At 43.4% G+C, this 26,809-nt stretch overlaps 1 protein-coding gene across 1 annotated transcript; it reads right to left on the reverse strand.

The window, feature by feature from the left end:
• Positions 1–1,274: 1,274 nt before the first annotated feature.
• On the reverse strand, positions 1,275–26,809 carry LOC109469669. The gene is made up of 34 exons (XM_019768207.1): positions 26,073–26,809; positions 21,913–22,074; positions 21,328–21,570; positions 17,574–17,728; positions 17,021–17,146; positions 16,422–16,632; positions 16,039–16,136; positions 15,737–15,782; positions 13,167–14,504; positions 12,027–13,016; positions 11,520–11,767; positions 10,979–11,159; positions 10,754–10,869; positions 10,480–10,540; positions 10,062–10,246; positions 9,727–9,940; positions 9,409–9,536; positions 8,904–9,129; positions 8,624–8,713; positions 8,225–8,379; positions 7,640–7,810; positions 7,294–7,496; positions 6,629–6,808; positions 5,937–6,132; positions 5,653–5,815; positions 5,156–5,328; positions 4,893–4,991; positions 4,408–4,609; positions 3,961–4,104; positions 3,437–3,600; positions 3,119–3,287; positions 2,619–2,998; positions 2,154–2,321; positions 1,275–1,768 (listed from the first exon to the last, which is right to left on the reverse strand). The coding sequence occupies exons 1-34, from the start codon at positions 26,374–26,376 to the stop codon at positions 1,724–1,726; spliced, it is 7,734 nt and encodes a 2,577-aa protein (XP_019623766.1). The 5' UTR covers positions 26,377–26,809; the 3' UTR covers positions 1,275–1,723.

Consider the following 26,809-nt stretch of genomic DNA (forward strand, 5'->3'; position numbering starts at 1 on the left):
CTCCATTTCCATCTGCATCACCACCGTTTGCAGTTACCTACAGCACAACAGTAACACAGTGTTGACTATCATCCCTTGTATTGGTCTATCTTACATTAGTTTTACATGGTCTTGTAGCACATCCCTGGATCTGTCAAGCCTAGATATATTCAGTGATTGTGTAACATTACATGTACCTCTCCATCAATGTCGATTGTCCCTGTCACATTCATCCAGATGACTCCCCCACCCGTTCCACCATAGGCTCGCTTGCCATTGATGACCAGTCCATGCCCTCCAGCACTGCCAAAGATGTAGGGTTCATACAAGTCTCCGTAGGCAAACCCTGCTCCATGACCATCATTAAGGGTCCTGTATAACACAAAAATAAATAATAGTATGAGAAGATGACAATGCATTTAAAAATTCTATTACTAAAATCTTTAAAATTCAATAGGTTCTTTGACAATAATTTACCTAATAAAATCAAGAAATAATCGGCTTGATACAAGTTTCATAATAAATCTAATACACTGTTGCCTTCAAACTGTTTTGTTGACAAAATTGACATAACTTAACCTTACAAAGTTGTGTCAATATTGCCCAAATACCTACCCTCTCCCTCCACTCCCCCCATGGCCTGCTCCTGAGCCTAGCCCAGTGACATCATCAGGAATCCCAAGGTTCACCTCTCCATGCAGGGACAGGTGTCCATGGGTTTCATTACTGTGTAAAGGGTGGTACCCTAATCCGTCTGCTGCAATCCTGCCACCTGCGTCTACAGTGATGTTTTCTGCAAGTATCGTGAGTCGGGTGCCATGCATGATACCACCTCCTTCCACAAAGAAGGCTTGAGTCATGAAAGTAATTCCAGGGTCGACGATAGGATCAGTGGTAGCATTTAGCCTTCCGTCATCTTGCACCCTTACAAACTGGAACCTGTAATGGCTGAAGTCCTCCAATAGTGTCCTTCCTCCATGTTGGAGCCACAGGAACCCTCCGTGGTGGATTGTGAGGTTCTGGATATGGGCAAGAACACCTGCCAGATGAATCTCCACTCCATGGACTTCTGTGACAGGTGCTAGTCCCAAATATCCGCCGTAGTAGACGTGAACACTGAAGGGGAGGTCTATCTCAGGACGATGGAGTTCCACCTCCTGCCCTGTTGCAATGTGAACTGTACCTGACCGGTCTCCAATCATGTATCGAAAGAACATGGAGACATTGTATGGTACTGTGGAGGTAAAGACATTCTCATCATACAAGGCATGTTGGAAGAAGTGTGTGCCATTTGACGAAAGTGTTGGTGACAGGACAGCAAGGTGGGCACTGTCATATATTTGTAATTCCTCAAAGTGGTAGTCGTGTCCATAGCTGGCTAAGTAGTGTCTTCCCGAGTTGGGCAGGATCCATCCTCGGCAGCCGTCCTTGTCCAGATTGTCCCAGTCAATAGCCTTTCTTCTTGGGTCATGTCCACCATTTTCAACAATCAGTGTCCTATGCTCATGATGCAGATGGTACAGGAAAATAGTTCCCGGTCCCCCTCCTTCACACTCTGAGTCAGGGGTGTCATCACCACAAGCCCCCCCATGTGACTGGTAAGAGAAGCCTGTTGAGGTGGCATTATCCCTGAAGTACAATGCTATCCGCCCTCCAGCCCCTCCCCCTGCTGGGTAGTTAGGGTGGCTTGAGCCAGCTCCACCATTGGTTGCTATGACACCAGAGCCCTTGATGAGATGACAGTTCATCCAGATGCTCCCACCACTGCCTCCTCCACTTGGACTTGACCCTGAAAATACATTGTATGCATTGTCCGTGAAAAGTTGATCCATGTGTAACACAATGACAAAGCAATTATACATATGCATCTTTGCTTGTACATGTCTACAAATGTATAATTACATCATCAGGGACATTAGAGAGACAAAAAAATAGGAAAAGACCTTAAGTTAGCACATCAAACTAAACATTTAAAGGATGGACAAGATATGGCATACATCTTCACACATTTTACATACTTCCCACAAAGTTTTACTGTAGAATGTATTAGTCTACTGGCCTGTTTCATTAGGACCTGGCCAGGTGTAAAAGGGCTTGTTGGTAGAGTGTCATAATGACTAACAACAATAGTTTCACACTTCTACTCAGTCCACAGAAAAGCAGAGGACACTCACCATCTCCATTAATACCACTGGCAGACACGGTGCCGTCAATGTGGATGGTGTTGGTGACGTTGAACCAGATCCTTCCACCACCGGACCCACCGTCTGTCCCCCCTCCTGCACTGCCAAACTGGTCAGGCTCGTAGATATCCCCATATGGCTGTCCAGTGTGTTCTGTGTCTAAAATAGCATAATGAACCAAATGAATACATTATACATTTTGTAGCTCACAAGAGGTGATTGCAATAAATAGTAAGAAATCACAATAAATGCAACTACATGTATTACTGCAACTGAAACTAAATGTATAACTCTTTTGTGGGAGGATACAATACTGTTAAGGTAGCTTATTATACTTCTGCACTAGTCTGAATGCAAGTAAATTTGGTCCAGGGAACAGGTAGTAAAAAGGATCTATTATATTCATGCAGTAAGAGATATGGTATGAATCCTTTTCAAAAGGCTAATTAAAATTACTTTTTCCATGGCCGCCACTCCCCCATGTCCTCCTCCAGAGGCTGCGTTTAAGTTCTCCACGGAGCCCAGACCGATGTTGATGATGCCGTGAAGGCCCCTGCGATAGGTACCGTCCGGGTTCAGGCTGGACCCGTCATCAGCCGAGTATCCGTGCCCATCAGCTGACAACGTTCCCCCATCATCAATGGTGATATTTTCTGAGTGAACATACAAATGTGTCCCTTCCACCAGACCGCCGCCATCTATGTGCAGAATCCTGGTTTGGAATGTGATGCCATGTTCGCTGACTGGGTCTGAGATCATGTGAATGTATCCTTGGTCTTGTACATGCACCATGTCAAACACATACAGCCCTTCCTCATCATCAGATACCGTTCTGCCTGGAAAGGAGACAAAACAAAAATAACAGTTGTCATACATGAAAGGAGCCATTATAGTGAAAATGATTCCACAATTGGCTTGTAAAAGGGTATTATTAAACAAAACTTTATGACACCTACCATGTCTGTTGAGATAGAAATGTCCTTCGTGATGCAGGGTCAAGTTCAACACATGGGATAGAACACCATTCAGAATAATGCTGACCCCGTGGACGAAAGTGTCTGGAGCCATTCCAATGTGGCCACCCTGATACACATGCACACTGAAGGGCAGGTCAATCTCTTCTCTCTGGAAAATTATCAAATACTTATTAGTAGGAATGTATGATATTGTGAAAAATAAAATTTTGCACCAGGTCATCGTGCTATGTGTGACCGGTAGCAAACATGCAACAGCAAAGCAAAACATTTAATAGAGTCTGGCTGGAGGTTCCCCACCTGAAGGTCCATGCTCTGGTTGTTGCCTACATGGATGGCCCCTGTCCGATCTCCTATCATATTCTGGAAGAAGATAGTGGCAGGTTGGTCGGGGGGATCTGTCAGGACTGCCAGGTGGGCATTCCCATAGATCTGGAGCTCGTCAAAGTAGTAGTTTTGATCACCTGGACACAGTTGAGCAAGAAAGAGTCATTGAACAGACATTTGAAGTATTACTGACATTTTGTACAATACTTAGTAATAAAAGAATAAAAACAGGAAGAGTTATAAATTTACTCATTAATAGCCTGTACAAGTATGTCACAACAGGTGACTGAAAGAATCTAGAAAATTCACCATTGTCATACATGTGTATGACAAAGTGAATCATCAATTTAAGGCAGGGAATTATCCTTAGTTAACTCTTTATAGACAAAAGCCGAGTATCCCCATGGCTGTTGTGATTAAGCTTACACATGTAGCAAAATGTACCAAGTATTTGCCTGATTGGGAAGATGCTACAGTTTACAAGGGAATGTACTAACCTGCAAATTCATGTTCCCCATGAAATGGCAGAAACCATGCCCTGCTCTCATCCTCAGACAGGTTGTGATAGTCCTCGATGGAGTTTTCCTCCTCAGACGGCCCAGTGCCATTGTTGTGGAGCAGCAGAGTTGTGTGATTGTGTACTGCAAACATTCAACAAATTTATCGTTTTAAACTAACAAACCGGCTAAAGAAACAACTGTGTAAGCACAGCATTCAATCAACAAAGTAATATAATTAATATAATACCAACAACAAATCACAAAGACAGTTGCTGATTCACAATATCACATTGTACAAAGGGAACATGATGAAGGCTACATGTTCATGTATTTGGGTTTCCTAGCAATAATGGGAAGTTCAATGGACTTTGAAGCTCACGATCTAGTATTTTATATTTCTATCATCTATCACCATAGACAAACCAACAGAACACAATAGAACACCTTTATGGTAGAAGAAGATTGTTCCAGGACCCCCGACACCTGCTGAGGTCCCTCCCAGTCCTCCGTAGGCCTGGAAGGATCCTGAGAAGGTTCGGTTCACAGCGAAGTAGACAGCAATCCGTCCTCCCGCTCCTCCCCCTCCTCCATAGCTGCTTGAGTAGGAGTGCCCTTGCCCTCCATTGGCTGACACAACACCGTAACCCTGGGGATGGAACAAGTTGAACCAAAAGGTTATTATCTCAAAGAAAAGTTCTTACAAATGTACAAAACATGTATGTCATAGACCTCTGTTAATAAATTCAACAAGGTTTTGGACTGATTATACAATGTCATGTAGAAATAAAACAAGGCTTATAAATGAAAAAATCTAATAAAATAATAATAATTCTCAATTTTGCATGATTATAAATTCTGACCCTCTTGCCGCAAAATTATATAAATGAAATGATGATGAATGTGTAAGTTGATATTCCATGACGCCTTACCCGCATCAGTTTTGTATGGATGAAGAGACTGCCTCCACTCCCTCCTCCTGCTGCATTGTTCTCAGCATCTCCTCCATCCACACTGATCAGGCCATCCACCTGCACACATGGCAGCAGGTTGTTTTACATGGTGAAAAGAATGAAATCTAAACAATGAAGAATGCTCAGAAAATTGAGAAATGAGGGCTAGGAGTCCAGAAATTTCCTGACAGCCACCTCTATATAATCTGAAAGTTTATCAAATTGAGGATGTGTCAGCATACCTGAAGTTTTTCTGTTACGTTCAGCACGATTGCTCCACCACCTTTCCCAGCATATGTAGGGTTAGAGTGACCTCCTCTGCACCCAACATCTCTGGGTTCAAACAAGTGGCCAAATGCACTGCCTGTAGTCCTGTAGTGGGAACCACGCCCTCCTCTGCCACCATGTCCAGCACCTACACACAAACATAATCATCAAGGTTTTGAGATGAAAATGTTGTTAAAGCCTCTAAAAATGATCTGTTACATCTAGCAAGTACGTGTACTAATGCAAGCACATTTTTGTAAATTCAGTACAAAAATTTAACTAGTTCTACTATACCATTTAGTTGTACATGTAGTGTAGTGCAACATATTAAAGAAGTACATTGTACTTTCTAACTTCAAATCCATATGGTACATTCAGAAAATTAGCACTAATATTTCTATAGCATACTGTAAAAATACTTAAAGCTGCTATCATTATTACTGATATTGTTACCACCACAAAAATACCCTACCACTGCTGCCATAGCCTGATCCAGAGCCTGATCCGTCCACACACGGCATCTCATGTACGTCCCCCACCAGCCTTCCCAGGTCATCAATCACCACTTCTGCTGCCGTGATGTCCAGACGTACCGCGTGCAGGAGGCCATCACCTTGGATGTGCAGTTTACCAACCTTTCCAGAAAACATTTGTGCAATTACTAAACAAATCTGTGATACATATTTTGTGCACAACATGGAATAAAACACGCATGATGATCAACAAAACAGCTACCTGGGTAAAACAATCCATTACCTGGAATGTGATATTTCCATTTCCATCTGTGACATCAGCCGGAGTTGTGACCTCTCCACCATATGCCACTGTCAGGGAGTCAAACCTGTAGGTGCCGGGCTGGGAGAGGCTGTTATTCTGCCTGGTTCCACCAGAGGGTGCTAGGTACAGCTTACAACCATCAGCAACTGTCATGTCATGGACATCGATATAGCCCCTGTGTGCAAAAAATGGCAGAGGTTATTGTTTTCTTGCAGTCCCACCAGGCCAAGTTCACAAACTTACACAGGCAGCACCAGGGACAGGGAAACACAGTCAGCACTGGGGGCAGGGAAACACAGTCAGTACCAGGGACAGGGAAACACAGTCAGCACAAGGGACAGGGAAACACAGTCAGCACCGGGGAAAGGGAAACACAGTCAGCACCAGGGACAGGGAAACACAGTCAGCACCAGGGACAGGGAAACACAGTCAGCACCAGGGACAGGGAAACACAGTCAGCACCAGGGACAGGGAAACACAGTCAGCACCGAGGACAGGGAAACACAGTCAGCACCGAGGACAGGGAAACACAGTCAGCACCAGGGACAGGGAATCACAGTCAGCACAGTTTTTTACACTCATTATGACAAAAACTATCAATATTAATATTAATCTAGACCAATGTACTTTTACTATCTATGACCTTGTACTTTTGACTTGTTGTAAGTTACCTGACAGTGAAGGTGACCCCTCGGCAGCTGAAGGATGGAGGCAGAATCAGATGACCTTCCTCGTGCACGATGACGTTGAGGTCAAACTGGGAGTGGTCAGGGAACTGGCCAATGACATACTGGCCTGGTAATATATGCAGGTATCCTGTTCCATCTCCTACAAATTTGTATGTCTTCAAACTAGGATGAAACAAAAGAGATAGATATGTTTAAGCCTGTCCTGTGGAGCCCATATATACACACATTATATATATGGGTTGCACATGCAGTACCATCTATATAGCAACCTGTATATGTACGATATGGGAGTATTTCTCATGCAACACATCACACTGCAGTGAAACGTAACAAATGCGGAAGTAACTACACTAACGCAAGCCAAAAAAGGTAAGGGTCTGTGACCTGATTAAGACATCAAATATTTGAAAATATTGTGTAAAAAATGCCAGCAGGACAAGGATTAAGTAACAATCTAACAAGCTACCACTCATGCATAGAATTCAATCCAAAGAGCCAAATTGCTGCTAATGAACACAGGAAACATTGTACAAGTAACTACTCCTTTGCAGTTAGTCTGATAGATTACTCATTGACGAAGAAATTGCTACAAAAAGTTATATACAAATCCAGCAACTGTACATACAAGTAAGACATGGATGTGATACCTGATAACATCTGGATGCAAAGCCAAATGAGCATGTCTGAAAACATGGATTTCTTCAGACTCATGTTCTGTTTGGTTCTGTATGATCCAGGTGCGGCTGGCTTCTTGAGACAAAGGTTCGTAGTTGGTTATCTCTGTTGACAGAGGGTTTTGGTTGTTGTTGTCAACAATGAGGGTGCGGTTGGCAACATTTGGTGTTAGGTCCTGGAAAATAAGGATTATGTCTGTTACTGCTTAAGCTTACTAATACTTTACATAATATGTATGACTAGGGACATGCAGGCTAATATATTGCTGGAAGAAAAACTTCTATCACACGTTTTGTTAAACTAAGAGAAGCAGCTTACCTCCATGTATATTGTACCACTTCCACCAATACTGTATGGAGATGAGCTTCCATAAGGCCTGCCACCAAATGTTTGCAGCTTTCCAAACCAGAAGTCTCGCTTCCTCCAGTGCACAGCTATCCGCCCCCCTCCCCCACCTCCGCCATACGTGCCACCATTACCACCATTGGCCTTGGGAGAGAAAAAAGTCAATTTCCAAACAAATTCAACCAAGAGTAATGCACTTTGACATGATTTTATTATTTTCCCTGGTTGCAACAATGATGAATATGAAGAAGGGACTAGTGAACAGCTATTGCAGCAATAAACATTTTGTACATTGTTTCACAAATAAACTGACCAGAGTGTGTAATATGGAAGAACTTCTTCTCACATATCCAAAACCATAAGTTTTGGTATCAATACATAATCTTATTGGCATCACTACATAATCATAATCATTAAATATCCCTACTGAAAAACACTATTTATGCCAAATAGTGTGATTATTTAAAGTGTAGAAAAATTAAGAGGATAATGGCTTTGCACACACGGCATTAAAAAAAGAGAAAAAAATCCTCCCCTATTTCAGTGATGTCACCTTACCATGACAGTTCCTGATCCTTCAAATTCATCTACATGGAGCCAGATGCTGCCTCCACTGCCTCCTCCATCATAGCTCTGTCCTCTCTTCCCATTGGCTCGGATCTCTCCTTCCACCTTCAACACCTTTGTGATGTTCACATGAAGGATCCCTCCACCTGAAATTGTAAGTGCTGATGAGGTTCTGCCCCTTAAATTGGAAGTTGTCTACTTATAGAAAACAATTTGGTGTGCTGGATTTTTCAATCCAGTTTCTGCATGACTCCATTTTTTTATGGAAACAAACAGTGGACAAACTCAATCTTACAGCTCTTTTCATCTGTTTTTTCTTCAAAATGAAGATTCCAGAAGGTAGAGGATCTGTATAATCTAACTTCTACCTTAGTTAGGACATTTGTTCACCTGGAGTTGTGTAAGAACTCCCACCAGATCCTCCACTTCCAAATGACACTGGCTGATACAGATTTCCATAGGGTGTACCAGTTGGTGCACCTGTCCAACAGGAATACAAAGTTATTGCAGATACTCAAAGAATGGAAAATAACAGGCAAAACACATTTTGACGGGTGGTTATACACTATTTCATGTGACCTCAATTGTCATGGAAATAGATATTTGTTTTGTTTTTTTTATCCCATGAAAAAAAATTGTGATTGAAAACTAAGACATTGCTTCTACTCACTGCTGATTGACCCTCGGCCACCTTGCCCCCCGTATCCGGCCCCTGCTCTGCTGGACCCCACCCCTGCTCCCTCGATATCACCCTGCTCGGACACGTCCAGGACTGCTGCTGAGTCCACAGTCAGGGTGTGTGCCTCCAGGTACAGGTTCCTAGCCTTCAACAGTCCTCCACCTTCAAGTGTTACTGAACCATCCCTCTTCTTACCTTCCTTCTCATCTGGATAAACCTGTGATTACAAAACAGCAACAGCTGCATGGTCACTAAAAGCCTAAAGGTGAAAACAGTCAATGCAGCGAATAAAATTCAACATACATCTTCAGCACAATCATGTATCTATTAAGTAGACAGAGACCAGTGCTGGTTAGGTGCAGGCAGATATCAGAAATACTGTACCTGCACAGCCCCGATTTCACCTGCACTAAGGTGCATATGCACCCAGTATTTCAAGCCCTGCATGTTCTTGGCAATCCAGTGCAGGGAATGCTAAGCAGTGAATTGGGCTTACCTGCACTAGCCACTGGTCACCCTCCTTCCCATAGTGACTATTGAGTTGTAAGGTGCCACCATCTTGTACAGTCAGTCCTACCATCTCCAAATACCTGGGGCTGGGGAGCTGCATTGTCAAAGTCCCACCTGGAGTATTGTCAAGGAGAAACAAGAGAGTGAGTGTGAGAAAGTGAGAGTATGTGTGCAAGAAAGAAGAGAACGAGTGAGTGAGTGAGTGAGTGAGTGAGTGAGTGAGTGAGTGAGTGAGTGAGTGAGTGAGTGAGTGAGTGAGTGAGTGAGTGAGTGAGTGAGTGAGTGAGTGAGTTGTAATCCTTACCTGATCCAACAATTACGTGTGCCTGTGAGCTGTCCAAGGTTCCCCATATCTTCACCTCTGCACTTCGGAGCCTGCTGGTGGCACAGTTATCACTGTTGTACTGGCTTTCATCAAAGGGCTGTCTCAGTTCTATGGTAGCTGTGGGGAGGATCAATGTAGCATTCTCATAGATGTAGGGAGCCCAGGTGATGTTAGCTCTCTTGTATGGAGAAACCTGTAAGGAAAATATTGGAATAAACATTTTGTAAGTATTAATTTCATCAAGAACCTTTTCTTCAAACTGACATCATGAATACAATTGGAGATGTGTTTGATAGTATTTTTAGGTGCCGTACCTCTGTGATATGGAGGGTGTGATATGGTGGCAGGTGTACATATCCTGTGTCATCTCCAAGTACTTGTGTTGCACGAATTGTTGTCCTGTTCCCACTGACAGTTAGGTGTGCACTGCCATATACCTCTATCAGTGTGAACTCATATTCAAAGTCATCTTCAGGTGGCAATAGGTAGGCAACGGCACCTGCAAAATGAATAATTATCATCGCATTATATTCTGTTATGAATAAATGACCTTAAATGTATTTCAAAAGTTGTAAGGGAAATTATTTGTGATTGTTAGATAATACATGTACATGTACATTGAAGCCTTAATCAGTGATGACACGCATACAGTGTTAATAGTTTCACAGCCACCCATAATGTATCTTTGCCATACATGCAAATGTGTACATGGACATGGCAACAGTCACCCACCTGTTTGTATGTATTGTGCAAACTGCTCTTCTCCTGCACGATCCCCAGTTGGCATGGTGACCTGGAAATAATGAATGGATGAGTAAATAAATTTATAAAGGACTAAATGAAGGTGTGAAAGTTAAGCATGAAGAGCACACACATAACTATAGAAAAAGCTAAATTATTACAAGGCTGGGTATGTTTGAGATCTGGACACAAATATAGGTGCACAAACAGATGCAATAAGCTCCTTTTGAAGATACATGTGATGTGTATAATTTGTCTTATTCACCTGCGGCTCTTGACATTTGTTGTCGACCCGCAGGTTTTTGTTGACTGGGTTTGTCCCTTCCATGTAGGCCATGCCTGGACCTCCTGGTTCTGTTGAGGAGCTACCAGAGCTGCCACCTGCATGGACACATTAAAACATATTGTACAACATGCCGAAGTATCAAGGACTCCATTAGCTTTCATTTAAACCTCATATCCAAAGATCAAATTACATACAAGAAAATACCTTTTGCTTCAATGTGTCCACTCTTGAAGTTGCCAGTGTTGTAGTAGATGGTTACCCTCCCTCCGGCTCCACCCCCACCTCTGTTCCCATTACCACCATTACTGTATATGTGTCCATCACCATGGAAACGGTCACAGGTCACCCATAGTGATCCACCACTTCCTCCCCCAGCGTATGTCACCTATAGTTAAAGGATATGTCTTAACAATCAATGTATGTAAGTTATTACAATATGTAGTTACCAGTAACTTAACAGTATTAGTCCCTAAGACTTAGTTAAGACTACAATATGAATTCAAGTTAAGACTAAAATATGAATTTGCAAAATGTTAATATGTCTTTAATGTAGAAACACCTTCCAAAACCAGTTCAAATTCTGTCCAGGGCCTACTCTAATTGATTTGTTCTCAAATTTTCTGACATTTCTCTAAACTTCCTTCCTAAACTCAACTCATTCTTTGTGACAATACTGAATATCAATGTGTGACCAATATTTTGTTGACATGACACAATTTCATCTCAATCAAATGTCTGTACTCACGGTTGCATCTCCCCCATTAGTGCTGATTCTCCCATCCAAAGTAAAGTCAATCCCATCCAGGTGTATCAGGCCTCCCCCACGCCCTCCTCCACTGGAAGTTTTGTTCCCCCCTCCACTCCCCAGTGTTCCTTTACTGAAGATGTCACCATATGGAAGGTTTCGTGAAGGTCCATATGTGGAATCGCCGCGGCCGCCCCTTCCACCATGGCTGGCACCCGAGGCACCAGATGAGGAAGATGTTCCAGCTCCTAAGGTTAAACACAATATTGTCTCAGTATTCTTTATTATAATTCTGTGCTTCTTGAAGACCAAATAGTTTGGTACACACTTGTAGTGTTGTCATAAAACTAGTTAACAAGTGAAAAGTAATATTTTTTTACTACTTCACAGATTAAACATGGAACATTTGAACTGCTTTAAGATAAGTGTGTTTGCATGAAACATGCATGTGTTGGTAATGACAATATTACATAGCATTCTCTGGCCGTCATTAATATAAGCACTTACCTGGACCTTGTCCACCAAAGTGTCCACCTTTGTCAACATTGATCACACCTGTAGAGGTCACCGTGATTGTCTCTACAAACAGATACATCTGTTCCCCGATATATGTACCAGCAATCAGGACATGCCCAGTTCTGTTCTTGGATTTTCCTATCATTGTCATGGCAGCATCGACAGACACACGGCCACCATTGTCAATGATGAAGGAGTCAACTTCAGTGGAGTTGGCATCAAATGTCATGGTGCCTCCAACGTCTAGACTGTTGATGCTGAAGGAGAGGTCTTTCCCGGTCAGAGTGCCATTGACTGTTGCTCTGTTCATCAGGAGTTCGGAATATGGACGATGGATGGAAGCAGTGCCTGCATAGTCACCACTGTCCAGCGTGAGAGAGCTACCCGGTGCCATATCCAAGGTCTGTACATCAACGTCATCCCGCCCTCGAATCAACACCGGATTCAGAACCCTGACGGACCCACCAATGGTGACCTGGTTGACCTGAACTTCAGACGTGGAGGACTGGAAGGTGTAGGTCCCGCCCACCTCCAGGACATCCCAGCCAATCCCCATGTCCACAGCACCTGCATGAAGCGATCCCAGGACCACCATCTCTTCGGTATGTATTTCTGATGGGACATCTCGCCAGTCGTTCTGCCCTCCTCCATTGGTGTCCAGAAGAACCTCCCCTGATGGACCAATCAGAATCCTCGGAATCTGATTAGTTGACAGGCCATGTATGACAACTGGATTGAAGGTCTTCAAGGTGCCATTGATTTCGATCACATCAACAGAGAAGTCTTGGTGTGGATCGAACTCCAGCGATCCCGAGCCATTCACGTAGAGCACATCCCACCCGTTCTGAGGGGAGGCTATGGCCTGGACTGTGAGAAGTCCTGCGAGGAACTCTCCCTGGATAACTGCCATGTGAACACAAACCTTGGAGATGCCAGTCCAGTTCCCCGCATCTCGACCATCTTTGTCCAAATAGAGCTTTCCTGAAAATGCATGATCAATCACAATTAATTGCCATGAAAACACTTTCAACAAGTTACTAGTACATACTTACACAGTCAGTTAGAGATTATCATTTAAATTTGTCAGTACAAGTTAACAAAAGATCCAATGAGAAAATCGATGACATGTACCTGCATTTGGTCCCACTGTAAGCTGTCTGATCCGTTGTACTGTCTTCCCCTTCAGAAAGATACTGTTTGCCACCTCAATCTTTCCATCAATGTACAGCTTATCAATCTGGAAGGTTCCCACAGCGCGAAGGCTGAATACACCGTACTCCTGTACAGTCAAAATGGACCACCCATCTCCAGCTGACAGGGATTTTGCTGTGAGGTGCCCATTCACTGATACAGTCTCAAAGTGGAACTCAGAATAGGAGGTATTTGTCTGAATGCTGTTTGTAAGCCCTCCTTTATCTAGGGTAAGGCTGCTGCTTCTTTCCATGACAAACTCCTGGACCAGTGGTTGGTCCCGCCCTCTGATGACCACAGGATTGAGAATATCTACAGTGCCAGATTGAGTGATCCTGAATGCATTGACTGAGAGTTCGTCACTGTTAACTTGTAGTGCAAACGTGCCTCCCACTCTGAGATTATCCCAGCCTGTACCTTCATCAAGAGCCCCGGCCATGAAGGTACCATCCACTGTGACATCTTCTGCTTGCAGAGTTGAGTTGAAGCTCCTCCACACTTCTGATCCACCATTGGTTGAGTCCAAGGTCACTGTACCTGTGGTTTGGACATTGAAGCTTTCACAGACTATGTCCAGGGGACTTTTAGACTGGAGGGTGCCTCCAACATTTATCTGAGATACAGACAAGCCTGAGACAGCATGATTGAATATCAGAGTGGCACCATTGTTGATGGTGAAAGATGTTGTGATCTGTGAGAAATCAGCGGCATGTGTTGTGATAGTTCCACCACTTCCTCCTATTCTCATCTCTGTCATATTGAGGGTCAAGGTACAGCTCACGGACAACTCTGCATTCTGTCCCACACGTACCTGTTCTTCATTAACCACAGGCGTCCCACTTATCATCAGACTTGTTCCACAGTGTCCCGGGTTGGTGGCATTCTGCAACAGCACTTTGGAGTTAGTTTCGACGTGTAACTTTCTGAACCTACAGGTGTGGTCCCCTTCTGGCTGGACAGTCAGAGTGCTGGAACCTTGAACCGTCAGGGCAGGGTCAGCCGAGTCACCAATAGTGCCGTAGACTGTGACATCCTTTGTGAATGCGGTCTGTGGGTTATAGGGTAGATCCAGTATCCCTTGAGACTCCACGTAGGTCTGAGCTGACAGTGTTTGTCCTAGACTGAAGGTCTTCTGCGAGATGACATGCAGAACTGAGGTGTCATCTCCCGTGACTGTCTGTGCAGAGATATCCATCCCGATGACAAGATGGCCGCCATTGCTGAGGGAAATGCTGTCGAATGAGCTGGGAGATGCGTCCGTCACCCATGCTGCTGATCCTATTTATAGAAAAGAACCAGGTGAACTATCTCTACAACAGCCTAACAGTTAACTACATGTATGCTTCTCTTTTGCCATGAGGTCATCGCAGTTCAATAAGGTTTCCATAAGATTAAGAGAGATAACAAAAATCATATATTTTTGGTGTTTATGGTATTGCATTGAATGGCTCCAAAACAAAAGCTAGTAACAGAATATTACAATCATTATAATCAGCTTTTTGGCCACTTCAGGATGTTATAATCTTTTATTTCAATGGCCAATGATACCTCCATGCATATCCTCGGGGTCTAGAAAGAGACTGGTAGCCTGGCGACGTGAATAGCCCCTGGCTTTTCACAAACAACTACAAACAAATATTTTAAAAGATTGGTACTGCGGCTATCGAGATCATGATTCTTGAACTCTTTCCAATGCAGTTGTGCTTACCAAAGTTTGGGTTCTCCTGGCTTCCTAACTGCACAAGACCACCTACTGGGCATGATCATTTTCTCCCTCCAAACTCAACGACAATGTCTGAGCCTTCAACTGACTTCTTTTACACGAAACGATTTTGAAACGGAACATGGTGACGTTTAACTAGATTGATGGGCGCATCTAAGGAGGTTTAATCTTGGTATAACGTTGGGACATGAAAACAAAACAGACTTTCACTCCCTCCAGCCCGCGCCAGCCCGCGCCAAGCACATGTGAGGTCACCAGGGGTCACACATATGGCGATCTGCCCTGCTTACCCCAATAGCGTCACAAGAATAACACCCACCCACCCGCTGTGGTAAAAACAGCGTTCCCAGTGTCCATGTTTGTGTCGAGTGCTGACCTCAACACAGTTGACAACGTTAAGTTGTAACGTTACACGTACTTCAAGTTCAAGTTCAATGTTTTAAATTCGTATTGTTTTAACCGAAATGTAAATGTCAGAAATTCCTTGAGTAGACAAACGATAAGGAGAAACTATACTTTGAGATCGTTAACAAGTGGACATGTTGTTTTGTTCCCTAAGTTTTTAATATGTTAGAATGTAATAACATTTTTTTTTGCAATTTTTTGTCGCAATGAGTGACATGTCCAAGAGAAAATAAAACAATTTGACCCTAGCTTTCCAAGGCCTACTCATGACATCACATACCAAATATTATTACCACCCATCTATAGCTTCTTGGGTTATTACTGGCCAAAGTATGCGGAAATGCAGAGAAGCATACAGCGAACCCTTCAACATTATACTCACCAGATTTCTCAATGTCGTATTTCTGACAAGAAGTGGTTAGTCCTATCTGTAAAGGAAGGATAAAGGGTTTATCTTAACCTCTGATTAATTCTTCCTGTGTTCTTAGATAATGGAGCGGTAGGGTATTTCATCATCAAGCACGTTGTAATCATTCACAGTGCAAATCAATACAGCTAGAAAAGTCCAACGGAATGGAAATGCATTAATATGTAAAAGCCCTACACGGTCAAAAATGCTTGCAACGTCTAGATCTAGTGTGTGACTGTAAATTTCCTTTGAGTCGACACAAATGTAGTTTTTACCTTTGGCAGACGGTACTTGTTGTCTACCACCAGGTTCCTGGTGCCTGGTGTTGTGCCGTAGAGACGAACTACAGTCCCGGGTCCGCCTGGTTCTGGTCCTATAGTCAGGTTATGGGGAAACAATCCATTTTAATTCAGTCAACCTCATAGATTTCCGGTTTTGTGTGTGTGTGTGTGTGTGTGTGTGTGTGTGTGTGTGTGTGTGTGTGTGTGTTTAAGCCTTGTCTTTTTACATCTGGAGAGAGTAACGTTATAGTTCTGTAAATAACCCTTATAGTTGTATTTTAAAAACTTGTGCTTCGCCCATAGCAGGTGTCTCACTAATTATTTGTGTAAAGGTAAAGACTTTTAAAAGTTTTTTTTAAATACACAGTATTTGTCACCTGTGTTAGCTGTACACTCGGACCCGACCAATTCGCCATCAGCCGTCTGGGTTTTTCCATTGAACCTGACCGCCAGTGCAATGTCACTGTTCCACGTTTTTGGCCTCACACGGATTTGTTTGGCCAATATGGAATAATCCAGGTCGTTGGTGACAATGGTGTTTCCGTCATTGTTCCCTGTGAATACTTTGTTGGAGCCTGTGTTCGGGTCCTAAAAATAACCTCCATTAGTTCCATTCGTAATTCGCATAAACATTTCTTAAAGAATGTGATGAAAAGTTTATCACTTAGCTTTGAGAATACCTTAAGAACATTTATACGGCAACAAGATTACTGATTAGACAAGAATGCTGATCTTCTTCAAAATGTAAGAAGGAACACGACGCTGAATTTACCGTGTGTCCGCTTCCTATGACATGACTTTCAGGACATGAATTGGTCAACACCAAAGCAGTTAGCCCTTGCCTATGTCAACTAGTATTACATGCTTCAAGCTGGTAAAGGCAACGGATGGCTCAGTGAAGGTTGATAAAAGAATAGAAGTTCCCGCTTGCCGAAGGAATCAATGTTATTGGATTAACAGCAATGTTGAACGGTACCTTGACGTATTGCCAGTTGGTCCCGTCCTCGGTGTACTGCAGTTCGTAGGTCCGCACGTACCAGTTAGAGGAAGGCCTGCCTCGGGTTTCTATGCTGTAAACGTAGCCTGGTTCGCGGAAGTTGGCCTAGAAAGAACAGGATAAGGTTCTAATACATAGAATGGCTTCTATTTCAACGTTGATAATGCTTTCTCAAAACCTTTCTTTTTTCGAATTGCGATGGCAACATTGCCGAAATGTCTTCAAACTGTAGACATGGCTATACATTGTGTCTTTGGCTGTCAATTTGCTTGGATAAAATTTCACTGTTTTTTACATATACTTTAGCATATATATGAAATATGTAAATACATGTGATCCATAGAGAGAGAAATGTTACCAATGAAAAGCTTTCCGATTGTGAATTTCCTTATCAGTACACACTATAAAGAAAGTATTTTAATTTTAACAACTATATTTGACTGTTTTTGCCAAGGGAAACCATAGTCACTGGTCGGTCAAATGGTTGGCGCGTATAAAGACATTGTGTTCCTGCCAGTTTTGTCAGAATTACCTGTAGGTACTGACTGGTGTCTTGATAGCGAGGGCGCCAGTATCCATTAGTGTTACCAGAAGCCTGCAGGTTTCCGTTGTTGTGGCAGTAGGATGAGCTATAGCATCTACTTCCTGTCATGCTGCTTGGTGACAACGGAGCAGAGCCGGCATCACCTGAAAACACACCGTGGAAATCATACCCATGCCATGGGGTCGTGTGGCGCAACGGCAGCGTGCGCGACTCGGAATCAAAAGGTCCCGGGTTCGAGTCCTGACATGCCACCGATCTTGTGCCCTTGGGAAAGGCACTTTACACGACTTTCCCCAGTAGACTCAAGTGAAAATGAGTATTGTCTGTCCTGTATTTGTTTCTATGTGCGGGACAAAACACAAGAAACAGCTGCCTCTGTTTCGCGTGTATTGCACTGTTGCAATTTCAATAAATAGATAAATAAATGCCTGATGTTATAGCACACGAGATGATGTGATTGCTCATTCTATATAAGCATGTTGTTGAGGCTGTTGAACGCTCGCATCTTCTGTCAATGTGAAATATATTAATCAATTAATCAATCTACTTCAGCCACGGTGTAGAGTTTGAGTTCCATAAAGACCGACATCAACGCAATTGCGAAAATATGTTATAAATCAAGATGTCCTCGGAATGAGCTTGTAAAATAGATGTACTTCGACTTTATTGAGACTGGCAAAACAAAAATTTCTAAGGTAAGATGCAGATAGTTGTGTTGCCGGGAGCAAGTGCAGGCCTGTAAATGTCACTTCTATAGGATGGAAACAGCTTTCGTTTTCAAAATCATCACTCGAAAGTGAATTTGATTTGCCGATTTGTCGTTGTCACATGGTCTAAAGTTCGACCACAATTTTGGTTCACCACAGAAACGCTATGTAAGGGTGGGGGTCTGTTTACAGACACGCCTTAAATGGACCCTTGGAGCACACGCGAGCTCTTGCAATGCCAGTGACCAGACCTAGTTTGAAAACAATATGTCAGTCAAGCACATTCCTGTAGTTACTACTTGATAAAGGGTCAATATTTGTCCGTGGTGCAAAATTCCTCGATCAAAGAGACCGTGTGATATGAATGGCTGGAGCTCTTTGATTGAATGATGTGATTAAAATGTTTAAATGCGACTGATGTTTAGTTGTAAATCCCTCTTAGCTCTACCGGGCTTCGTGAAAAGAGTAGAAAAGAGTAGAAATTGACCACATATACAGATGATATGCCAGGGGAGTTGGTCCGTGCTAGGAGAACATTTTGCTTCTCCCGAAATGTTCTCCTAGCGCGGACCAACTCCCCTGGCATATCATCTGTATATGTGGTCAATTTCAGCACCCTTCTAGCCGCTTTAAGAGGCGTAGTATAGGCTAAATCTCTCTATAAATCTGTATGATGGCCCTTTATCCCATTCTTTATGGCGAGCCCTGATGTAATGACATTGCGCCATGCTGCACGCAGCGGTAGGATGCACGCACGGCGCTTGCAATTTTATTTCCAGAACCAGGTATGCTCTCTAACACCCCCGTAAAAGTGCAGCTCCGGTCCAGCACGGTCCAGCTCCCGAGTCCGCACGGTCCCAACTCCGGGCTGGACGGTCCTGCTCCGGTCCACACTCCAGCAAAATTGTCTCAAATATGACCGAAATACATGTAGCTAGAAAATTGTTCGTTTTGCGAGACGGCATGCAAAATCGTATAGCGGACTGCAGCGTTAACATGTTCGTCCATCCTCTGACCGATTATGACGGCACAAGACCCGCTACTTTTCGACCTTACCGTCGTGCTACAAGTCAGGTAGGGAGCACTCGGGCCGCAATAATGTTTTGTGCCCATAAGCTTGATCTTGAATTTCTTTACATTCATCCGACAAAACTAGACAAGATGTGAAACTTGGCCAAATTTTGTTGAAAAATCCAAACGGTCATTTTTAGACGATTTTGCTGGAGTGCCGACCGGTCTGTGCTGAGACCGTGCGTACCTGAGCGGGGACCACCCGGCCCGGATCTACACTTATACGAGGGTGTCTAAGTCTGAAGGTGCTTCAAATAAAACTATGCTTTGTAAGTGAAAAACACATGTACAGGCCTGGTACTATATTTTAGATGATGTACGGAATTTTGCAGGTGGTGTCATTTTCTTGATGACAACTTCCCCCAGAAAATCAAATAGTCTAAATATCTCACGGAGGTCTTGAGGTATGAGATCTCCGAGCTCTTGTTACTTGTGCGTTTAAAAGATGGCGATTGTCGAATGTCGTGTAACTGATTAACCGCATGCTGTGGCCAGGAAGCTTAACGTTGAATTCGAAATGGTAGAAATGAAACAGAAAAACCGTAGATACATGTAACTGTACAACAACACATCAACACATCAACTTCTAGTGACGCTGAAGAAGAATAGTGTTTGAATAAGGTAACGCAGATATTAAAACAACCGACTGAAATTTAGTGCACCCCGTGTTCTTAAGGATGACACAGTACGCCTTTTCCGAATAATTCTATACTACAATTTAAAGCAACTAGAAGGTGCATTACTTTTAAGCATGTGTTCTTAGCCTTGCTTTACTTTTAAGTCCGTTTGACAACCTTGAAGACCGCGTCATTTACGTACCATCAGTAATGAGATAAGAGTTGGTTTTGATGCCCTTTGTCGGGTTGTTTTATGGCACAATGTTATTGATTTTGAATACTTGACTGGCACCTTTCTGAACAGTGTTAAAAGTGTTAATCAATAACTCGATCGTACAAACATGATCTTCATTCAAACGGCCAGGCCATAATGCACAAATATTGACCCTTTATCTTGTAACCATGGAGATGAGCATGACTGACAGGTTTTTGACAAACATCTTGATTGGAAGTGTGTACTTCAACCTGCGTTGCCAAATAGAAGCCATCTCCTACAGCGTCTCTGGGGTGACTCAAACTCGCCAGCAGACTTTAGACCACAAGACGGCGACAAGGTTTACTTAAGGTGCACCAAATCAGCCATGTCGCCAAAAGTGAAACTAGAAGGGTTGTTGTAGAGTGGTTATGTCAAGCGACAGATGTGTAAACCTTTTTACTATCATGTTTTTGTGTTTCTAGTGTAGTAGCAGACAACCGCCTACCAATATATATGTAATTTAAGTCGAGAAACCCTTAAATTAAAATATATTATGATAATTGTAACCTTATTTCCATAATCAATGACAAATCCGAAAAACAAACATTTACAAAAGATCTAAAAATTCATGGAGGTATGAGATATCCGAATTCTTGTTTGTATGAGTTGCTGCTGTCCTCCGTTAATCGTCTCCGTTCAACCCACAAAGTAAGTACACATCGCGCAGCTAGGAGGGGTGAAGTACAAAGGTGCAAGGATCAGCAAGACTCAGCAAGACGTGTTGTGTCCTGAATCAATTAGCAGAAGTACCGGCATTGTTTGGTGTACAACCCAAATATTGAGTCACGTATCTAGCTGTCAACAATAAAGGTTCGGTGGCTGAATTATAACAGTGGAGCAAACAACTTTATGAGAAGTGTGGAAGCTTGACCAGACGGAATCGTCAATCATTGTCAGCACATGTGGTCAAGAAGGCGAGGTGCTTGACGCATAAGATCAGACGTTCGGGCATATTTCATCTGCTAGTGCAGGCCAATCAAGTAGACCTACATCCAAATTAAACTAGTATGACTGACAAACCTTGCATTGCTGTGGTACATGCTAATTTTGCTTAGTCACATTTGAAGAGGGGAGAATTAAAATATGTTCACCTTCCTTTCCTCCATATGTGAGAATATGTCCCGTGTATGACGGAGTTGACGGCGCACTGATGCTGACACGGCCGCCGCTCCCACCCCCTCCCGTCCCGCTGCCCTGGCCTCCAGTGGCCGTAATGGCAGCGTTCCCGGTCAGCCTTGAGGTTGCCGACAGGTACACGGACCCTCCACTGCCGCCGCCGCCATTCCCACCTACGGCGTCCTGGCCGTTTGCGGATATCGGTCCGTTGACGGCGACTGTGGAGACAAGACGCTTGGCAATGTCAGACACGAGGAGGAAGTCGAACACACTTTCACATCAAAACTCCATTGATAGCTTTACACTGTGTTATTACTTTATTCTATATGATATATCCGAAATTATGGACAACATTTTAAAATATGAAAAGTCGATACCAATGTGAAGAAAGATATATTACATGGCTGTGTTCCACCGTCTACAGTTCCTCCAAGCCAATGATTGAACAGTTCCTACTTGATAGCTTGAACCCATAATTCATAGGTTCATTACGTACTGAATACAAATAGCTGCAAAGTACAATTCACAGAAAACGTGTATATGTGTAAAGGACAACTGACTTGTCTGGGCGGTGATGTGCACCACTCCTCCGCCGGCTCCCCCTTGTGCGCCCCCGCCGCCGCTCCCGGGCAGGACGGGCTCCGTGGCGCTGCCGTACGGCTGGGACTGGGAGGACGTCAGGAAGGAACCGCTGGGATGTCCGCCCCTCCCGCCATGCCCACCTGCAAGATTACGGTATACCATGATATACATACATGTATAGTGTAGTAAACTATACTATATTTTGATATTGTACAGTATATAGTATACGTATGTATAGAATCGCAATGTCAAAGAAACACATTATCAGGGAGTGGTCTACAGGGATTCGAGCAAACTTTCAAGTGATGTGTGTGTAATGTAAGGCGATAGGGTAATGTAAGGCACTATGTCTTATAGTGTTGTTGCTATTCTCTCCCTGAATAAGATATAACGTTACAGTCGCGAAAATAGCAATGATGCAGAACACGTATTACTGAGGTTGCTGAGTTTTGGGTAGGTTCGGTAGCTCAGCAGTATCTTGAGTTCATATGAGCTAAACTGGTTTGGGATCGCTTTCACTTTCACTACAACGGCTTTCGGATCATCTGTATCTGTATAGCCGGTATAACCACAATTCACCGTAACACATCATGAAGATTATAACAAATCTTCTAATAAATACAATGTACTTTCTTAATCTGTCATCGAGCAACTGTTATTTCGGCTTCGTTTGTACGTCTGTCGGGTGGTATTTTTTTGCTTTGAACGTAATAAGTTTAGTGACGCAGACTCGATCCTTGCGGAAAGTCTAAATAGTTGACTGCGCTTGAGGAAGGTGCGATGTGTTTATTTTCTTCTTGTAGACTTAGTGGCTCAGTTTGTTTAGTGTCGAAAACTTAGTGCTGTGTGCTTTTGTTTCCTATCCTCGCCTGAGGACAGTCGCAGCGAACCGTTTCAACAGACGGGTTCCTGATCCGTCATTTTTCCCCTGCTCGCAAAACGACGCCAAGGCAAGAAACAAGAAATTTGAATTGTAGATTGTATCCCAGGGTGCTCTGCACATCCTGCGTTAACTACTTTGCCAGAAACAGTGAAGTTGAAACAACCATTTCGGGTTGTTTTTCCTCACCACAATGATATATAGTGTTCGACGCGCACCATATCACTTTCACTTTCATCGTGCGCCTCCTTGGGTTTTTCAACTTAGTTTTCCCATCTAGTACGATCTCCAATATATGTATATGAATCATCTTTGCACAGGCCTACATTAAAAGTGTAATTAGAAATTTCTTGCCTGTAAGTAAACTGAGGGCATTCGCGATCGGATAGTCGCACCTGAGTCGTACAAAATCCAGATGTCTTGCTGCCGAAAAGGCTAGATCCTACGGTGGCGTAGGTTAGTTCTGTCGCAGTTTGCTTGAAAACCCTGCGACATCAAATTCGTACAACGAATGTTTACTTTCAGTAAAATCCATACTTGCAGTTCCAAAAAGCTGGAGATCTAGATCTATCTACCTTTACAAAATCACGACCACATGTCATCATGTTCTGAACGTGCTGAGATGTGAAAATGCCCGAATGAGGTCCTCAATCGACCCTGTACTTCGTATTGCCAGCAACTATATATCCAGATAATATCATACGGATTCATCTACTACTTCCCGAGCTATGCTGTACACAAACACAGACTCAAAACACATCCACAGACAGACAACATAACCAAGTCTTGGTGAAGGAGATTCATTTACGCTGGTGACGTGCGCGCAACAAAGAATCACTGCGGTTCGGTACACTTGCACCACTAATCAAAAACAAATACATTCCCGACTCTCCGATTTCCGAGGACTTGTCGCTACTTCAAGCTACGTACGTTCGACTGGACACTGTGTTGAATTCTGAGAAAAACTGCGGTAGGACAGTCCAATGTTCGATGAACTATTTTTTGAGTGGGCGTAACACCGGAACACTCTGTACTATTTTCAAGAACACAAGTGAACTTTTGTAACTCTACGGCACACATGTTACTTTGTCGTTCTCCCCTTCTGAAGATAACAAAGTTACGTGTCAACTGGTGTGTATTTTCAGCTTGCTTGTTTACAATCACACCAGTCCACCACACCACACAAGTCGCTATAGCAAACAACTTGTACTAGCGGTGCGACATGGTATCTGTACAAGCACAACATTCTGTTTTCCGCCCAACGCTCAAGTATTGTAAGTATACACCTGTATTGTGGACGCCGCCGGGCAAACTGATAATCAAAACACATAACTTCGACAAATCATTCGCTCGAACAGGTCCGGACTGGCAAGGTTGTTGATACTGTTCTACCTGAGTGCTTTCCGAGTTGATATGTACACAAGCGCGAGCACAACGGCATCTCTTACACTCTGATTGCTAGGATTACCGATTAAACAAGTACAGTATTCATGACGAAACCTAAATGTAAAAGTTTTAACTGTAGACACTAGCGTTGTCCGCACGTCGAACGATGTTGAACACGAATATTAAATTAAGAGATTCATTGTCGGAAGACCCGCCCTTCCTGTCCAACACACAAAATGTACCTGTGGAACTGATCTTAATCAGAAGGTCAAAGTTCTCCAGTACGTTCACACCTGAAGCCACAGTTTGGCTAAGAAAATACATATATGAGTTGTGTCCTTTATATCATTTACATTTTTATATACTGCAACACAACTACGCCGTAACGGCTATAAAAGGTCTGTAAAAGGTCTAACTAGCCTAACCATGCATGTGTAGGATTAGTGCAATCTGTCTTTCTGTAAAGCCAATGTTCACTGGATCATACTACCTATGTAGGCCAGTAAGCCTGCAGCTGATATAACCCCTTCCTCGAGGTGATTTAAAACAGCATCATTCCAGTGATGTATAAGCTCTTTTGATGATCTCCAGGGCAACGCCCGCAAACAAACGAGGTGCAATCCTTCAAGCGTTCAACAAGAGCAAGGGGAGGTCACGTAGTGCATATTTGCGATCTCGTTGGCATAATATCAACGGATTTCGCAATCGCCCAAGGCATGCACATGAACTGGCTACGACATTTCCTGACAGGCAGACATGACTGGTATCACGTTCTCTATCGGTTAGCGACAATCATGGCAGTAATGCAGTCATACCAGGATCATACAAATGGCACTTATATCATAGTAAATCTTCACAACTAAACACTGTACAAACACATACATATCTGCAAATTACTTGATGGTAGTTTAATCGGCGTCTCTAACACTCTAATTGCTCAGTGGTTGAGGGTTTCCCCTTGATATATCGGAAAAGCCCAGGTGGTTAACCTTCGAGAACGTTGCAAGGAAATCGGATATACGTGTTGTTTTATGCGCGAACTCACCCATTAGAATATCTTAAACATGACCGAACGTAACCCCACAACAAGCTGACGTCACATCCTCTTATACAATGTACTACATAAAGGTATAAATAAAGGAACTTAAACTCTGCGCATTGCACTGTTTAATTATCTTCATGAACTGCATTACCAATATACCAATAATACCAATATACCAATCTTTAATCTACGTGGTTCAATTCAGTTGAAAATATTTCAGTGTATCAGTGTTTCGTATTCCATAACTGACTTCTGTGCATCTACATTTACGAAAAAAAGACGTTGAATTGAAGTTAAGAGTTTCTAAAGAACATTTCACCAGCAAGTTCGTTTATGTTGTATCAACAGTGACGTGTTCGTAAGTTGACTTTACGTCTTGGCTGGTTGGTTCTCAGTGATGACTTAAGTTTCACAGTGGACCGGATTTTAACGAGTCCCCGAGTTGAACAACAAAACTGGTCAAGTTTACAAACTCTGTGCCTGTATACAATAAACAAATGTTGGTGGGAACATGGCGGACCCGCGGGTGGGAAAACATAAAGTTGGCGCAGACTTTGTAACTGTCACCTCTGCACAGACTGCTGGTATCTCACTCAAGATACAGCCTTGATTACAACTTCTGAGAACATATTCTATCTGACGTTTCTACAAAATATGTCGCATATATGTTCAGTTTACATTCCTTTCATCAGTATATGTACATATGAGGTATTTCATGTAAGGAATTCTTACTAATTGGATTGGTTTGTACCTGGATGCATATAGAATAGCTAGACATAAACTACAATAAGCTAAATTACTAGGTAAATATATCATGAGTGAGTGCTCACCTCCAGATGTACCGCTCCCCGCCCCCGGTCCGGAGTCGTGGATGTACCCCCGCCCGTCACTGCTAATCCGTCCCGAAGACCTGACATCCAAGGTGTTAGCCACGGTGATCCTCACGATACTTGGCTCCGCCGTTTCCAACACCAGTGTACCATAAACGGTGAGGCCCGAGAAGCTGTAGTCGCCGGGGGACAAGGTGCATGTTTCTCCCGTCTGGATGTTGACCGTAGCCCCTGAACTCCCCGCGGTGGGACAGGCCGAAAAGGCCCGTCCCGCTAAACAACTCAAGAAGAAGAGAATCAACATCGCTCTTCGCAATCCACACGATTCGGTGTTGTGTGCATTGCCAAGCTCTTCAGAAGTCCCCCAAAGTTCCGTGTCTGCTCAACTAGCGTGGCACAGAACGCCAACACTGTAGCTCCTTGGAGAGAAGGATGGTCTACTTCCTCCTAGATCCTAAAACCAGGTTTGCACCGGAGGGCTCAGTCCGCAAACTTCGCGGATACAATTTGCTGTCAACCTGCCTCCAAGGCAAACTGTCCCTGTAATGTCTTAACTCGCGGCTGTCAAAAAAGACGGCCGCACATTTCCCAGAGACGTGTCGGATCTGTTCACGTGCTTACGCGAACATAGTCACTTCCTGACAAGCTGAGCTCAACTGTCAGTGTGAGTCCAACGCGCATGGAACTGCTGCACAACAGGTGGTCAACAACAGTCCACCTGCGCAAGTGTACAAGTC

The sequence above is a fragment of the Branchiostoma belcheri genome, unplaced genomic scaffold (genome assembly GCF_001625305.1).
Source record: "Branchiostoma belcheri isolate BF01 breed outbred unplaced genomic scaffold, Haploidv18h27 scaffold21, whole genome shotgun sequence".
NCBI classification, from domain to species: domain Eukaryota; kingdom Metazoa; phylum Chordata; class Leptocardii; order Amphioxiformes; family Branchiostomatidae; genus Branchiostoma; species Branchiostoma belcheri.

Bases quoted from the DNA above. Each gene is read 5' to 3' on its own strand.
- LOC109469669 (XM_019768207.1), bottom strand. From the start codon at position 26,376: ATGTTGATTCTCTTCTTCTTGAGTTGTTTAGCGGGACGGGCCTTTTCG. The intron at 17,729-21,327 runs GTGAACATATTT...GTGTGTTTTCAG, and splicing joins CACATATGGAGGAAAGGAAG to GTGATGCCGGCTCTGCTCCG. The intron at 5,329-5,652 runs GTAGGGTATTTT...GTTTGTGTGTAG, and splicing joins ATCAGGCTATGGCAGCAGTG to GTGCTGGACATGGTGGCAGA.